This window comes from Vollenhovia emeryi, unplaced genomic scaffold, assembly GCF_000949405.1.
Source record: "Vollenhovia emeryi isolate VEMERY1.0 unplaced genomic scaffold, V.emery_V1.0 DF939131.1, whole genome shotgun sequence".
NCBI classification, from domain to species: Eukaryota; Metazoa; Arthropoda; class Insecta; order Hymenoptera; family Formicidae; genus Vollenhovia; species Vollenhovia emeryi.
This window is the reverse complement of record NW_011967235.1, coordinates 1,962,062-1,979,635: the sequence shown is the minus strand read 5'-3', so window position 1 is coordinate 1,979,635 and position 17,574 is coordinate 1,962,062. Positions and strand designations below refer to the sequence as shown.

At 37.2% G+C, this 17,574-nt stretch overlaps 2 protein-coding genes across 3 annotated transcripts in view; both read left to right on the top strand.

Moving 5' to 3' along the window:
* The window catches only part of LOC105568156 (sestrin homolog), a 193,659-nt gene that overhangs the window by 38,120 nt on the left and 137,965 nt on the right, over window positions 1–17,574 (top strand). The gene's annotated exons all lie outside the window — the stretch shown is intronic.
* LOC105568154 lies at window positions 5,544–16,761 on the top strand. Of its 2 annotated transcripts, none has more exons than XM_012023583.1 (2): window positions 5,544–5,616; window positions 15,301–16,761. In XM_012023583.1, exon 2 carries the CDS (start codon window positions 15,559–15,561, stop codon window positions 15,826–15,828), a length of 270 nt encoding a protein of 89 aa, XP_011878973.1. In that variant the 5' UTR covers window positions 5,544–5,616; window positions 15,301–15,558; the 3' UTR covers window positions 15,829–16,761. The 2 variants fall into 2 exon arrangements, with proteins under 2 accessions (XP_011878973.1, XP_011878972.1); XM_012023582.1 differs by having other exon boundaries at window positions 5,613–5,683.

The following is a 17,574-nucleotide window of genomic DNA, read 5'->3' as shown; positions in this document are numbered from 1 at the left end:
CGAAGTTTCAGTTCACTGCATTGTTTTTATTTCCACGGGATTGCTATCGTATCATTTTTGTTTTCAGAGGCGAGCTTGTTAGAACTTTTCCGGCAGTCAGAAATAGCTTATTGTTTCTTTAACAAGAGAAAAAGTTTGAGGAAACGCGACATAAACTTTATACTTTGGATAGATACACGAGTCATTCAAACAATAAATTTATTCGGACTTTGTATTTTCTAAGATATATAAAAAATGTAATTGATTATTATAATATGACATGTTAAACTTGTGTCTCATCTCCGATAATTGATTGATAAAAAGTGAGTGCTACAAGAGAAGATAGCATCTCTTTCTCTCTCTCTCTCTCTCGAGCTAATTTGCAGTACGTAAACAAAATAATATATGCGCAGCGTAAAAAGACTCTAGAGCTTAGCGGGCGAACACCGACGAAGTTTGAAATATTCAACGACATTTATGCGGTGCGTCGCATGCTCTCTCGTAGGATATACACTTTGCAAGCTTTCTCTGGCTGGTAATTTTATTAAAAAAATATTGCGCCCGGCTGCAGCATAATTTATCAAAGGTGCAACGATGTTAGTGCGCTGCGTAATGCAATTATACACGCGCGTTTATCGGAACGCCAGCGTACGTAATGACTTTCCCTCTTTCTCTCCCTTCCTCTTTCGGGTCTCTTTCTCTCTCTCTCTCTCTCTCGCCATTTTTCGCTGTCGACGATATCATTGACGCGAAATAGATGCACGCGGTAGCGGGGAGATAACGCGGAAAAAAGGGCCGGCAGTCGACGGAATAGCGAGATATTTCATGTAAATTCCACCCCATTTTACGCAGTCCACGCGCCGAAGGCCCCCGCGCAAATAAATACCCGCCGCAAGCGGGAATACCTATGGAAATATTACCTCGGGAATATGTTCGGTAGCGAATTGAAAATGAGCAGGACATTTGATACGAACCTTTTGTGTCGGCATTCGCTTCAATATTTCCTATTATTGAAATCCTAGCAAGATATGGGTCGACTCGATATTTCATTTTTATCGTTGAACCAACCTCATTAATTTTATTTCGGAATTGATTAAATGTAATATTTTCCGTAATCTTCAAAAGAGATTAAGTTAAACCGGACTAACAAAGCACGTTCGCACAAGAGCTATTTTTTTTTAATAAGATACCTATCGCACACACTTTATCGAAAGAATATCGAGCGAGTGTCGGATTAGAGGGTATTTGAAGAAATATCCTCGATTTTAAAAGGCGGCTGGTATGCACAATCTCGAATGATACTATCTTATCATAACCGTGTCGATTACCTCTTCGCGTGTGGCTGTTTTTGTACTATCTCTTGGATTACCACGTCGTAAGAGAATCTTTTGATATCTGTTGTCTTCCACAATTTAATTGTTATGCCTTCGGATCGATAGAAATGTCGATACTGTCGACATTAATATATGGCGTCGATATCGGTCGAGATATGGCGTTTTCTTTTACGTTTTCTTGCCCGATTGCTCCTCTTGCAATTCTTTCAAGGTAGTTACGGCTAAAGCAAACGTTCTGTTAATAAACGATAAAATATGCGACAGATATGAAACTATTTTAGCGATGGGAAGATTGATATAGATTTGATGCCGGAATTGAAATTTAATTGGAAATTTATTCATCTAAAATTTTAAATTTTAATATTAAACAGTCGAAAACGAGCTAGTAATTAAATCTTTATTTTGATTAAGCTCTTTCACGGATTGATGACAATATTGAAATATCATGGCCGGTTATTAAAATAATAATGGCATTATGAATTCGACGAGATATTAATTAAGAACGTTAATCACGCTTAGCGGCGTGAGTTGACTCAGTCATTCTCGAAGATATTTCTTCGAATTGTAAGCCGCTAAGAATACCATTGGCCTCCTCGTCAGGGGTAGAGTTTCATTCGTATCGACGTTTACTGTTATACTTTCTGCGGGTGGTCGAAACTCGAGTTAAAACACAAGTACTCTTTATAAAAGAATATTGTTTAAGCTCCCATTTCTGTTGTAATGACACACACGGATGTCAGTTTGCCGAGGCTCTCGAGTCACAGTATAGGATCGATTAGTCAAAGTCCGACCCGCCTCCGATATTACGACTTCTGCCTTAAGTTATCGCAGCCTTAAATTGTTGATATCGTCTTGATTGGCTTGTTTGTTTAGTATTTCAACTTAGTGATGTCGAAAACCTCTCAGTTATTCATTAATAATTAATCTTCTAAAGTGAGGATTATGAGACATAAACATCAAGCGTGAGTGGAGTTTTGTAATTTGCGATAAACTCTCTGTTGGCGAAGTTAAAGTTTGATAAACGGGTTAATATCTTACGACATTCGTTCCATTCCATTTCCTTTTCTGTCCTTTTTAAAACAATAATTGTAAATATATCTCTGCATAATTCCCTCAATATTAAATGTTCGTCATAGATATAAAATATTTATTTTCTACGAAGAGGAGCTGCCACTCTGCAATCGAAATGATTTTATTCTTATAGATGTCTACATTAATGTTTCATGTTGCTCTGCTTGCTAAATAATTTAGACGTATAAATGCGTCTAACAGTTTGGTTTGATCGATGATTACATTTCTCATAACTGTTCGTGACTTCTTACGAGACCCACCTTTTAAGGAATTCTAGGACGCCACCGCGAATATCTCCCGTTGAATAGTTCAAGTTCAGAAATCGTTAAGTTGACTTGTTGAGAAATTTCTTGCTGCATTAGATGTTTGCGGTAACAACCGTGAGAATACGCAAGGAACAGGTTGTTTGCTGGTCAGTGGTATATTCATCAAACGCAAACAGAAGATAGTTGAAAACTTTGGAATTTCAATTATTCGAAATAATAATGTGTTAAACGTGTGAGGACCTCTATTTATTATTATTCGAATAACAACCGCTACATATCAGGCGAGAAAATTATTTAACGTTAAGTATAAAAATTTTATACATATTTAATGTCTAAGTATAATATCAATATAGAAAAAGCATCAGAAAGCAATAAAATAAACGACTTACATATTACTTTTTCTTACGATTTAAAAAAAATCATTCAATATCGTTTTTCTATTTTCTGTATCAAGCGTTGTGCTTAAAGCGCATGTTTCGTGCCTCATTAGGAAATTCGCCATTCCCGTGGGTATACACTGTAGTGTACCGAGCAAACAATCTTCTCCCTTGCATTGTTCGGTAGTAAAATGACCTTATCTTTAGTGCAAGTTAGCAAAGAACAGGAAGACAAAGAAAAGGACGAGAAGCTACGATAAGATAAGCAAATAATGGAAAAGAACCTGTACCTTTGCATGAGCGACGCGTTACAAAAATTGCTATCGTTACACAATTCTTGGACAAAATCGATTTCGAGCAAATAATCTTTTTAAAACAAACCGCAGATTTTGCTTTTACCCAGGAAAAGTCTCTCTCTCTCTCTCTCTCTCTCTCTCTCTCTCTCTCTCTCTCTCTCTCTCTCTCTCTCTCATTTTTTACGATAATTGATTTTTCTTATTTAATTATGCTCGCGATAGCTATTCAGAATATTCGAAAACAGTTTCTTGGTTCTGACCAAGTTACATCAATATCGCATATTTATGTAACGATATTTGACATGACGCAAATTGCGTCCACAAAAAGATCTAAAAATTACATTATTACGTTGAATATCAATACTCAGATTGAATAGAGGCTCTGTTATGATTTCCAGCACAATTGAATGCAAGCTATTGTACATCCATATCTCGCGAATTATTTCGTGAGATAATATTATCTTAATTTGTTACAATCTTTCCGAGTTTCTATTTTGAACAATCTCAGTTCCACGTAAAAAAACCTGTTCTTTTATATATAAGAAACGAAATATACGACAAGAAGATATATATTACGGAAAGAAAAGAGAGAGAGAATAAGTCAAGGACTTTCCAAAAAAACTTATGCGTATAAAGAAGATGAATGCGAACGGTATACAACAATGTGAAAGTCTGTTTTCGTATCGTTTCTTTCCTCTTTCCATGAAATATGGTTAGCCAATTTACTACTAGAAAGCTTTATGGTATGACGTTGTCGAAATGTAGAGATTATTTGAAATCTTGAAGATACTTTTTTTATTGCAATCTTTTTCGAGTTAATCATATTTTCAATTTCTCTGTTTTTACCATCTTATTAATAATTAATATTTTTATTAGCGATAAATTTTTTGATAAATTTCTCAATAAGAATTTATTTCCTACATTGCTCTTCTTTTTTTTTATGCAACGTCAGTTTCTCATAATTATTATATTCCTGTGGTTAAGGAAATAAATGTTGCAACCTTGTGAAACTAAAATAAAATAAATTCGACGATTATTTGGAAAGATAAAAAATTGTTGTGCACAACGCGAATATCAACTAATGTATTTTTCTGTTATTTTTTCAATCGATTCTTCTTTCCTGGTGCCAACAAAATGTAGAGATCATTTAAATTCTGAAAGCAATGTCTGTAGATAAATTAATTATATTTTACCTCAATTTATTTGTACTTTTATATATTTCGATGGTGTGAATCACGGGCATTTTTACTGGCAATAACTTTTTTTAGAAATGTATAATATATAATAAATAATTTGTATGCAATTTGTGACATGCGGTCTCTGTATGAGAAGAGACTAGCTCTACAGTAGAAATTGCGTGCGGATGGCACGCAGCAAAGTGAAAGCGATAAATCCCGAAACAAGGTCGCACACAAAATAACGTCGGCTGCGCGTTCTCGAGCACATATGTGCCCTTTGTATTAAATCGCGTGCTTAATATACATAGCGTTTCGATGGTACTAATGTAAATCAATGGAAACTATAGGAATTCGTATTTCCAAATTGAATTCCGCACAGATTCCGTCGAAATTCTTACTAAAAATCATTACATTCAACGGCAGGATAATTAAACGGAAAAATACGAGTGGAGAAAATAGTTCGGTGAACTTTTATTTAATACTCTTTACACCTAGATGCAGGTTTGACAGCTGAAAATATCGAGGGGAATTTCCAAACGACAGATTTAGATTAGAGAATTTTGGAAGGTGACGAATTTAGATTAGATAAAAGACAAGCCAATATTATCGGGCTTTGTTGTAACGGCACAACAGACGTACGTGTGTTTATTTACACAATGCCCGCAAGTTACAGTCGGTTAACTGTGCTCCAAAGAACAACTGCCTTGGTCACGCTGCGCCCCCGAGTTTTGGACCAATCAGCGGCGTTTCTGTCGGCCGGAGTCAATCGTAACGTACTCACACAGACGCGCGCAGCCTGCCGGCCGGCAGTAACGTTGCGTCGCATCTCTCGGTCTCCCACTTTCGTATCGCACGCCGTTGAGGTAGGACGGTACCTCGTGCTCGGACGTGCTACATTTAACGACGGACATTTAACTACGCGTGATCGAGCAATCGGAATTTCTCTGTGATCGCTGCTGCCCGACGATACGTTATTACACGTCGAAGTGCGTCGTGACGCCTCGTGTTTTTCACTTTACCCGCTTCGTTCGCATTGAGAGAGTGACAGACTCGTCGCTGCGTTAGGAAGATTGTCACGTGTACCAAGGCCGAGGATACTTGCTCCCGTCCCGCAGGTATGAACAGGATGGAATGGGAAGGCGAAGTCGTGCTCTCGATTATTCGAATATGGCAGATCTAATTGTAAGGATAGGAAATAGACCTGACTCACGATCATTGTTTATTGTCGTACGATATTAGTTTTACATTACCTCTCGATATCGCGTAGAGTGCGATTTCTTCGTTCTTTCAATTTCCATTTAAAATATTTTTCACATAATTCAGAAAATATCTGTTAAATTTATTTCATTTATTTAGCATTATCTGTAACGAATTGTTGCATTAAATCCTTCGTAATTCTTAGCTTTTGTTCTGCCGAGGTATTACTCTTAGCAAAGTCGTCAATATTCTCACATTTGAATAAAAATTTCAATAGCTAGGGACATCAGTTTCTCTGCGAAGTTATTTCTGTTTCTGCAGCTATAAATTATTTATTAGTGTCATAAACTGTGACCGTTAAATTTATGTGCATTAAAGATATACGTGTTAGCGTTATGTTAATATTCTGCTGAGTTAGCTGCGCGTGCGAAATGATCTATGACAGGGATCGTTATATTGGCTGCTCGATGTGATTGTGTGGTAAAATAAAAGTGTGATAGGGACAATGCGCGCTCCGATTTTGCGTCGTATCGCGCGGTTTGTTTTTCTAGGTCAACCGGGCAACGGAAAACAAGTTCTCGTGCGTTTTCGGCAACGTGCTTCTAAGGAAAGAAAGCTTCCGCCTTGTGAAAAATTTTAAACACTAAATTTGCACGAATAATATGTCAATTATTGTGTTGATGTCATTCGATCGCAATTGTGAAATGTAAGCTAAATTGCAATACGATCGCGACTGAAACTCAGATTTAAGTATAATTAAAGGTTCTGAGGCTTTAATTATTCTCCCTCTTGTTCGAGGCTCCACGAATAATCGTGATTATACATTTTCATAGAGGATATAAGATATACCGTAAAACATGGGAAAATTTTAGCGGGTGTTTTATTCAGCTGCCGTTATTTCAATATTTGACCAACAATATCAGAGAATGTCTCGGTAATTGATGTCTCTGAAATTAAATTTATTAGGTAAAGTGACAGGAAATACTGACTCGGAAGAGTTCTATCAATTATTCGGAAATTTAATTTGTCAATTAAGAGATGTGGGTTGGATACGATTTAATTTTCGCCGTTAAATTGCCTTGTAATTGGGTCAGTAATTTAATCCTTTATACGGGAAAGTTAAATTGAAATTGATTGAATTATCTTTCTTCCTATATCCATTTTTACTGTATCATTCTATTTCGCGCGTTTCCGACTTTCACTCGACAAGAAAATTGCAATCCCGCCGAGTTATATAATATTGCAAATATATCGAGGATATACAAGGCGCCAAGAGAAATTTATTGCGCGACTCTTATTCTTGAACGGACAAAAAAATTGAACGTTAAATGTCGAGTGCAATTGCAGATCATCGCGCTACTCTACCGGTGTGTTTTCGGCTCGCAAGGGATTTATTTAATAACGTGCAATCTTGGAGATTTACATACTGTGTACTTGAATTAAATGTTTGTTACGGAAGGAGCGCACACTCCGTAGATTGTTATCCCGTGCACTTAACCGTATCTGAAATGCTAATATCGAACGTTCACCGGTTCGTCGTCACTGTAAGCAGTGGTAAGTGACGGCCCTTGTAGCCTATGTAAACGCATATCCGGGCTTTACACAGCGTCGTCGCATAAATTCGTGATTAAATATACGCGTATTGAATAGAAACCGAATTTCGGGCACGATCTCGAGAGTAGTTTCGCAATGTAGAAACTAGATAAAACAATGAAGATGTGTTACAATGCGACTGAACTTACATTTTTGGTCAATTGAATGACTCGACTAGATGACGAACGACACTTGAGGCTCTGAGGGTGGGTTTAAAAAGAGCATTTCGCGTAAAAACAAATCCATACATTTTTTTACAATTTTTATCATGTTTATATTATACATTTATAGCGAATTTCATGACAGCCATTTTACATTTAAAAAATATATTCCTTATGGAAAAATACAGCTATGCACAGTACATAATATTTTTAACGATACAACAACAATAGTTGTTAATTACGCGCGAGGTACAAAAAATGAGTGGGAGTAAGATCTTGTTTTAGGAAAAAAAGAACGTCTTTGTAAGATTCAGAAAATTTATTAGGAAAAACTGGCCACATGAATATGTAAAAATTTTGTATAATCACACAGGCAGGTGGTTTAATCTAAATGTTTGCCGAGTCAGCTGATGCTCGACGAAAATTGGAGCGTGAAATCAATAACTCGAAATTAAACGTGAAAAACGTGCGAAGTCAGCTTCGCCGTTTTCAACGTCAGATTAATATTTATAATTGCTGATCTCTTGCGTCGCTGTTGTTGAAAACGTTATTAAACTGCGCTAAAATTATTCAATACGGCGGTAATATAAATATGTAAAAAAAAATAGTTTGCGTAACAGCTATATAATCTCATTCGAGGCGATTTGGAATATAAATGTAGTATAATTAGACGATTGAATTTCAACAAGTTTAATTAAAAAGTTATCCAGACGGTACTGGAAGCTGCGAGGGGATGACGAATCGACGAATATAATTATCTTCATAAAGCAATTCCTTTAGTAGCTATTTGTTTCAAAGCGCAGCCATGCTTCGTCGAATTTGTGTAATGGACGCTGAAAGCAAATCTGTTTTTCCATGGCTCGTCGCTACGGTTTTGTACCTTGGTTTTAAACTTTACATTAGTATGTAAACCTAGCTTATCTGTCATACAGCTTAGCTTTGACGTCACTGCTTGACGACTGACTCTTTTTAAGTCGTACAGTCATCATATTTAGTTTTGAAGGTAAACGTAAAATATAGCTCGGAGATGAAAAAGGTGGTTCGTGCTTACTATTTTATTTTAAATATAAAAATCAACGCGTAGCTGTATTATGAAATATTAAATTGCTAAAATTAACTTATTTAACGTAACATACATATTTGTTTAAAATAAAGATGCCCCATACATTTAATTTTGACGGACGATTTTACTGAATTTTACCAAAAATATTACGTTATGCATTTATACGTAGCGAAATCTAGTACATTTTTAACTTAAATAAAACTTAAAAAAAACATTGAAATAATTGCAAGATACTTTGCTCGGAAGATCTACGTTTTTCTGCGCCTTTTGACGTCAAAGGTCAAAGTAGGTGTTGCGTAACTCACCTGTATCGTTTCTGTTTGCGATAAAGTTCGAAACGAACCGGAAGCGGTGAGATACGTGCTTTTTGTTTAAACCCAGTTTTTCTAGTAAAAGCGTCAAGAGTGGCAAAACAATAACGTTGACATGCACCGCGAATTGATCTCGTCGAGAAAACGCGATAAGTACATATCTCGTGCGTTTAATAATTACACACAATTTTCATACGCGTACTTAATCGCGCTTATTCGGAATATTAACGGTTGTCAAAGCGTTCTTTATCAATGTTACGGTTGCCTCGATAAAATCAGAAAAAATCTGATAAATTAGCTTAGAATAAATAATGTTCTAAGCTAGTTTTTCCTTATTTAAAGCTACTAACAAGAGCTAAATGAAGGAGCGAGATGATTCTCTGACGGTCTGTGTATCAGGGAAGACCAAAGAATACAAGTTTTAGTGATTATCTCGGTATTAACAATTGTCACAACTGCAGAATCAGCGCTTTTCACGCGGGAATACCACGATCCCGTCTATATAAAAAAGGTCGCGTACCTTCGTTTGCACGAAACGGCACGTCACATGCTCGCGTCTCCCGAAGGATATTTCCTGTCTGTAAAAACGGAGAATTCCGGACGCGCGCGACAACTCCCTTTTTCAGTGTGGACATAGAGATTTTTGCCGCTGGATAAAGGACAATGGCTGGCGGATAAAAAGAATTATAGAACGGCCGTTGGCACGGGCGTCGCCGAATCCGTCAGATTTGTCGTTTCGGTCGACTAGACCGTTCCAAAATCGAAAATAACGAACGCGTTTGTTCCCAGGTCCATCGCGGTCACCATTCTCTCGGCCTTCGCAGGGTTCTTTAGGAAAAACACACCTAAACGTTACGCATTTTAATTTATACCACTTTACAGTTAAAAGCGTATATGATGTGATTAAGGAAAACATAAAAAGTAAGATCTTATATGAACGGTGTAATCGAGGGTGTAATTAAGTTGACACTTTCAAATCTCGCGATTTTAATGGATTTTCTCCCCCCGTGATGTGTGCAAAATTAAAAATATCTTCGCGAATAATTTCCCAAAATGAAAATTCCGTTAGGATAAAAAACCGTTTGAAATTAAGCTCTCTCGCAACTGCAGTTACACTGCTGTTTTTCACCCGCATTTCTCCAACATGACGCGCGGCTGGCATTTTTCCGTGTTTTCGCTGCCGTGAATTCCGCGTGCATGGAAACGCGCTACGCCGCGCCGCTTTCCAGCCAGATTGCAGCGTCAAAGCTGCGCCGAGATTTGCCAGCTCGTAGAACAAAAGGCTACAAAGCCTTTGCAAATGACATGATCCGCGAGCTTTTTCGCGTCCCGCCGTTGTATTCGGCGCATCCGCGACATATACGAGCACCCGCGCGTTTACAGGACAGCCCCGAGAGTTGCTGCTCTGAAAAAAAAATCTTACCTTTTCACTTGTGTCCGTCTTCCGTTTTATTCTTTTATCGAAGAAAGCATCCTGATTTTTATTAAACGGATAGTTGCAAAATGCATAATATACGAGCATTATTTACTAAAAAAACCTGGTACTCAGTTGTTTAATTTGTTCAATCTACTTAAACGATTGCATGCATGTTGTTTCTTTCCGTGATAAACGACGTGATAAACAAGCAATTAAAGAAAAATTATGGAAATCAAGAAACGCAAGAAGGGCAGTAATCATAAGTCTCTTTTGCTTTATTTCTACATTGAGATTATTTATATTGAGTTGTTTTTATTTCCAAGATCAGTACCAAGTTACACTTGCCGCTATAAATTGAACGCGATTAAATAATTGTCGTTGTTTTTTAAGTAGAATATCTTATATCAATCATGTTTTCCGCCACAATTGGAAATGTCACGAACAAAACGTCCTTCGTTACGATTATTGAGGTTCTTATTTTACGCCCGCGCGATTGCAAGAGATAATAAAGCTATCCACGGAGATAGTAAATGTTGGTGTATAATTTAGATAACGAATCTCGGGATATCGTATGAAGTATCTTGTTGTCGCTGTTTGCGAGAAGAGTTGTGTCTTAACACGAACGACGTATTCCGTACTTAGGACCTTTCAAGAATTTTTCTGATACACCTGTCGCGTACGTCGTCGCAAATAGCGAAAATATTGCAAACGAGGTTGCTAACGAATTCCTTCGCGTTATATTTACATTCGCATAACTGCGAGTGACACGTATCATTGTGATGGAAATGAATGACGACGTTTTGCGCGGATGATAAATAAATCTCGAATCGTGTCGCGATGGCGCAATGGCGTATTCGACGGCTGAATCGCGTCGCTATGCTTGCCTCGTGTGTATCGACGTCTATAACGGAACGTGCTTTTTACAAAATCCTTAATTATCCGGAGAAAGTAGTACAAGTTGCAACTCGAAAGTGTTTTGTCCTAGAATGCGACGAGAAATTGGTGGTGTAGCACGTCTCTTCCGACTTCGGACAGGTTTTTAGAATTATTACAGAACCGCGAGGACTTTGCCTTTGCACTTTGTTCACAAATATGACGTATTTATTCAGCTTGGTCTCGCGATGAGAAACGTCGTTCCGGTAACGTGACGTGTTCTTTCTTTCTCTCGTGTGTCGCAACTTGTTGTAACGCTTCCGATATTTTCAACAAAATAATGTGGACCATCGGTGACGATTAGCAAATAGGTCAGCAGTTTTTCGGCAATAATTTTATCGGTATACTGTCACATCCAATGCTTATCTTATTGACTATGTTAGCTTCTCCATAGAGAAACTTCGATTACGTCATTGAGGCAACCTCGTAACCTTCCGGATAACTCGGCGAAGTTTAAAGCGCTGTTTTCGCGAACTTGCGTTTATCATCGCAAGATTTTCGGTTGGCTCGAGTCCGCGTCGCAATTTGTCTTACAATTGAACGAATAGACATGCTGGCCACTTTCATCGAAAATAAAACGGTCTCGAGAAAAATCTCGACCAAAATCTCGCGCAAGTATGTTCGCGCTTTGAAATAAAATAGTTTTCAAACGATCGAACCGAGAAAAGAATCTATAATCCAACGTCCAGTTCCGAGAATAACGCGTCTAAAATTATGATTTCACATCTTTCGTAGAGTAAAGGATACTTTTAATAAATGATCTTTTTGTGTTTCTTCCACAAAGTTTTCTTTACAAAATTAATAAGAAAAGTAGGATAGAGGGCGACGTTACTACATGAAAATAGATTTGTTTCGAAGTTTATTTTTCTCTTTATCTATTTTAACAGTTCTTTTTTTATTATATATTCTTTTAATATTCTTTACTCTTACGTGTAGACACGTAACACTACATGAGGCACGTAGCAGATATGGAACAATAAATCGATAAGAAAATCAATATTACTTCTTTATTATTTAAAATATAAAAATTTAAATGCTAACATCGAACGCTTGAAAGAATTTTTATGTGAAAAAATGTATGTACATACTTATAATTTTTATTTCTTAATTTTAATCACATATATTTATATCTACGAAGCACGTATACACTTTCTTGGTCAAAGTAATAACAAAAATATTTTTTAATTTTATCGTAACTGAGATGGTATTTCTGATATCCCTCATTAATGGAAACAGAATTGAACTTTGTTCGATGATATCTATTGTTTGCATTCACAAACCCTCCATTGTTCGAGCAACTTGACTTTATTTAATATGTTAATTTCTGCATCGTAATCTTTTCTTCGAATGGGTAGGGACCTCTTAACAATCGATGGTCATTGTTCTTGCGGCAAAGTAGAGCAAAAGAAGGTCGGGTCGTAAGGAAATTCTATTACCTTCGTCTTACTAACTGCAAGAGAAATGTAAGTAATACTTTACAGTACTTGATCTTTCATTTGCATTTCTCTTGCCCCAAGAAGATTAAAAAAACCCAACGGCGATAATGAAGTCTGCTTGCAAGTATGTTACTTTCAGTTATCGGGATATGATTATTACGGTCAAATTTAGGCAATTAAAAGTTTTGCTATGCGCAAAAACTACTTGATGAGCTAAGCGATATCTGCGGCGCATAACTTTCCCAAAATTATGCAAGAGTATTAATATTGTAATAACTATCTCATTATGTGTCTATCTCATTATGCATATTATTATTCACAAAGTTGGGTGCAATGTACTTTACATTTATATTGTAGTTTATAATTAATACGCGGAATTGTAGGTACACTGATGTGATATTTGTTATCTGGCAAAGTATACATTTGAACCACCACTGAGGATATAAAGATGGGAAAACATTTTTGAATATTATATATCTAGTTTATATTTAACCTCTTCCGCGTAATGAATATTCATACTTATAAGGAGTATCAAGTGAGTTTATTAATTTTTTGAAATAGATTTTTATGAAAAGAACTTCGTGCCATGGAATGTTTTTAAAGGAGTGTTGATTGCGAAACGTAAGAGCTTTTCAAATAACGAACTCAAAGTATAAAGATAATTTATTTCTTCATACATTTATATTACTTTTTAATGATATTCTAATTTCTTTAATGTTTTTCATAGTATCTTTAAAAGATATTTATATTTTATAATATAACTTTTAAATATACAGAGTTAAAAATTATTTTTTGAAGAATTTGTTAAATAGTAAAAATTGCATTTGTTGTGTAACTGAAATGTCTAAAACAAGTGTATTTATAAATTTCTCTTGCATTGCTTCATAACTTGTTATTATACTTATCTTATTGAGGTATATACTAATTGTAAGAGCGATTTACGCGATCTTGTTTTTATTGCAAACGGCAAAATCCTGATATTAATGTAGAGATAGGATTACTACTACGATAATAGACGAGCGTAGGCTTGTATTTTCCTCACTAATTATAATCGCGAATTCGCTTTTCATGTTCGCCCATGTCGGTGTGAGTCGTCGTCCGTCTATAATTAGGCTGCATTGTCACCTGACCTGTTTAGCCTCGCATGCAAACGGATTTAATTCGACAAGCCGTAATCATCGACATGACAAGTTGTAGTTTAATTACCTGCAGTGCGACATTGACTATTTATTTCAAAGCTTTGCAGAAAATTGAGTACAGAAACAAACTAAACATAAAGCAGACGATTTGTCTGTATTTAATTTGTTGAGGATGAACAATAATGATGTGAAGTTTTTAAAATAATATGTCTATTAGAATTCATGTTTTGTCCAATTTTAATTTTTTGATTTTTTAATTAACTTTTGAAAGAGATGATTCACGGTACATCCTTAAAGCTCCTTAGGTTAAGGTGACTCGACTGATCCGCGTTGACACTATACACAGTGTTGGCAAAATTGTAAACAAGGCGTGAAAAGTAACGTTGAAAATTATTTTTGCAATTTACAGCGTTATTTTTAGCGCAATGATTTTACATTTAAAATAATTGACGTCATCTGTCCGAGATGGCTGCAGTGAGTGAACAGGAGCCTTAATTTCCAGTGTCCGTGTAAATGTTTAATGGATGTATTGTGTTTTATCTAATTAAAAGACGGGATTAAATTAATTGCACTGATATCGGAAAGCTCGTGATAACATCTTTTCTCGATGATAAAAAGGGTCTTTAATAGTGAGCGAATCTTTATTGGCTTTTGTAAATGCGAGAAATTTGTTACAATGATATTTTTATTATTGAAAATTATGCGCTATCTCGTACACGAGCCATAATTATTTGAGAATAATTACGATATTTATCTAGAGAATTGTGCTAAAATGGGTAAAATGTACTTTTCCATTATATCGAATAAAAGCGGATTGTTATTTGCAATTTCGCTATAATTTATTGTTCTCGATGCTGAATTTGGCCGGATTTTTGTTTGGTCGTTTTTCGGTACATTTACGAGATTACTCGTGATCATGAATATATGTTTGCAATGTGGCGATCGACCGAGGCCCGTATTAACAGTGCCACGCTACCCGCGATCTCACTGCCGGAAACTGTCGCGAAGTTGTCGAAGTTGCTTCGATTAATACTCGTTCCTGCCGGCAGGAAGCCGATGAGCCACCGACGAACTACGACGAACGGTTTCTAGCTTTTTGCTCGGAGCTGTAATGCATTTGTAAAACGTGACACGTTTGATAAGCCGTGGTTGCGGGGGTTTAGAAACTCTACAGTAGCTCTATCCATTTGTATGCTCGAACAAAAAGCGCATGTAACACAAGAGATGGGAATAAAATAACAAGAGATAGAAGGATACTTAAAATCTTTAATAAATCGTTATGTCTAGTGACATGAAATAAAGTTTGAGTTAAAAATATCGCGCGTATTGCAAAAGTAAATCTGCAATGACATCCAGCAGCCAATGATTATAGATCCGTCACTAATCGAACAAGAAAACGAGAAGAAATTTTCTGATATGATAACTTAATAAAAACTTTTCGTCACGTAGATGACGCCCCTTTCAGCCATCGTGTGCGATCGATCTTGTTATTAAAGTCGTGCTGTGCGGCGCACAATTCACCGATTTATGCTAGAACTTTCCTTTGCAGGTATCGACAGTATATCTTCCAACAGACAACGGCGGTGCTGGCGAAGATATTGTCTTCGTAGGAGCGACGCGCAGCTTCGGAAACCAATTAAACCAACTGTTTCTCCGCAAGAAACGTATTTCCGTCTCTCGTAAACTGAAATCGCGCGATCTTCGAGTTTGGATCTGCGAATCTAACGAGAACCGAAGCGGTGCCGAAGTGCTGCCGAAGCGTGACTCTTTGATCGTGAAACACTCGAATTTGACGCGAGACTATAAGATGATGCTAATGCAGGAGCCCGGCTGGAAGCTGGAGCGTAAGGGCTCGGGGGCGCAGGTGTTGCGCAAGGACGGATCTCACTTCAAGAGCAGCACCGCACGCGTGTGTTTTCGTTGCGACGTCGAAATACGCGAGTTCGTGCCCGATGAGGATTACGGCGTGGAGAGCATGGAAATGGAAACGGCCGCAAGTCCCCTGGCGATGCTGTCCAGTTGCGTGGCGGCGCTCTGCGTTACCATCCTCTTGCCTTGGCTTCTGATCGGGGGTTAAATCGCTCCGCCTCTATCGTCGATCACGGCGGGACGTCGTCGCTCGAAAGGTTCGCATCGGCAACATCATCCTTCGATTGATTTTCGACTACGAGTGTGCTACGGGTATTGGTATCCGTGTGCTCTTACGCTGCTGAGAATATCCCGATAGTCGCTCACCGGTTACCAACAACCATGGCTACCGATGGTTGTGACGCAAATTCTTGAGTCGGATGTGCGCAAGGAGTTACGATATTATTGTAACATAATATCGCAGTATCCATAGTCATTGATACTGTAATACTTTCGGGCATTTTTTTGATTGGAGGAAAGACTCGCTTCCCGTTCGAACATTGTTCATTTTAGATGTCATAAGGAAAGACATCTAAAATTGCATGAGATAAGAGTGTTGTGCACTTTTGCTCAATCGAAGAATCAGGATAGAGAGAGTGGTAGGTTTCATTGTTATGGTTATAAATAGAATTTGTAATTGCAGATTGATACGACGATCCATAAGGTTATTCTTATCGATTTTATTTACTACAAATTTTTGGAATTTATGACACAACACAATTTGTTACGAGATTTGAATGCGTCGAGAAGAATTCTGAGTTAATGCATGATGGAGCAAGTATTTACAACAGCGAGCTAGAGACTCGTTCGAAGAGTAGCAAGCACTGGATATTTTTTAGAATAAGTTGTAGTATTTAATAAACGAGACAAGTGATATTGATGTTTGGATGTTATATCCAAGATTTTCAATGTTGTGAGTAACGAGAATATTTGACTGATTTTTTTTTGTAATTGTATAGGTGAGCAAGAGTTAGTTGTATGTGTAAGACGTACGTGTCGATCTTGTAACGGTACAAAATTCAACATAATTATATTTTGCTAGATATTACGTAATCTAAATTTTGTAAGCATTTTATATCGATTAAATTATCTACACAATGAATTTTAAGTCCTTGATATATGGAGGAGAAAGGTGATAAAATAATAAGTAAGTAGAAATCCCGTATTTGCCCGTCGTTGGCAGGTGATTGATTCAACCTACACTTGCTACAGGTGGCATCGAGGCACAAGCGATTCACTCTTCCCTTCCGTCTCCTCCCTATCCGAGAAACCGCTGGTTACACCAACTGCTGTTAAGATTTAATGGTCCCGTACGGCAGCTGTGCTACTGCAGATTTATCCTAGCCGTTTTATGAACCTCGCTGTATCGTTAGATTTTAGATTAAGAGCCGAGTAACAGCCGGCTACAAATTCGCAAGACCACGCGGACATAAGCGAGATTATAGAGGAGGGAACGGCTATAATATCCTGCTCGTACTACTAAAGTCGTCGGTGAACTCGAAACAACTTGATCGCACAGAATATTCCTGTCATTTATATTCCGTCGACGTCGCGAAGCGACGGCCGAAGAGGCAGCCTCGCATGGCGGATAAGCCGTCACTTTTTGTGCATAGCACACTTTCAATATCCGCGTGTAACTTTATTTCTTTTTCTTTTTAATTCTCTAATGCCCAAATGCCACTTTTGCGAGATAAAACACGGTTATCGAGTGAGAACTTTGGAATAATAATGGTAATCGGGAGGAGAAAAAGTTTAAAGTACTAAATAATTTTTATAATTTTCCACGGTATAAATGTGTAAAGACCGATGTACACATATATACCCGATTGGCTGCGAGATATAAATAATGCAAAAGAAGATGAAAGAATAAAGAGCAGAGTAGCCGGAATAGGGATTTTAAATTTCACTAATTTAT

What these genes read in the sequence shown, in the direction of transcription:
- LOC105568154 (XM_012023582.1), top strand. Translation starts at nt 5,633, where the DNA reads ATGGGAAGGCGAAGTCGTGCTCTCGATTATTCGAATATGGCAGATCTA. An exon ending in CGAATATGGCAGATCTAATT is followed by an intron (nt 5,684 to 15,300) that starts GTAAGGATAGGA and finishes TTTCCTTTGCAG; the next exon opens with GTATCGACAGTATATCTTCC.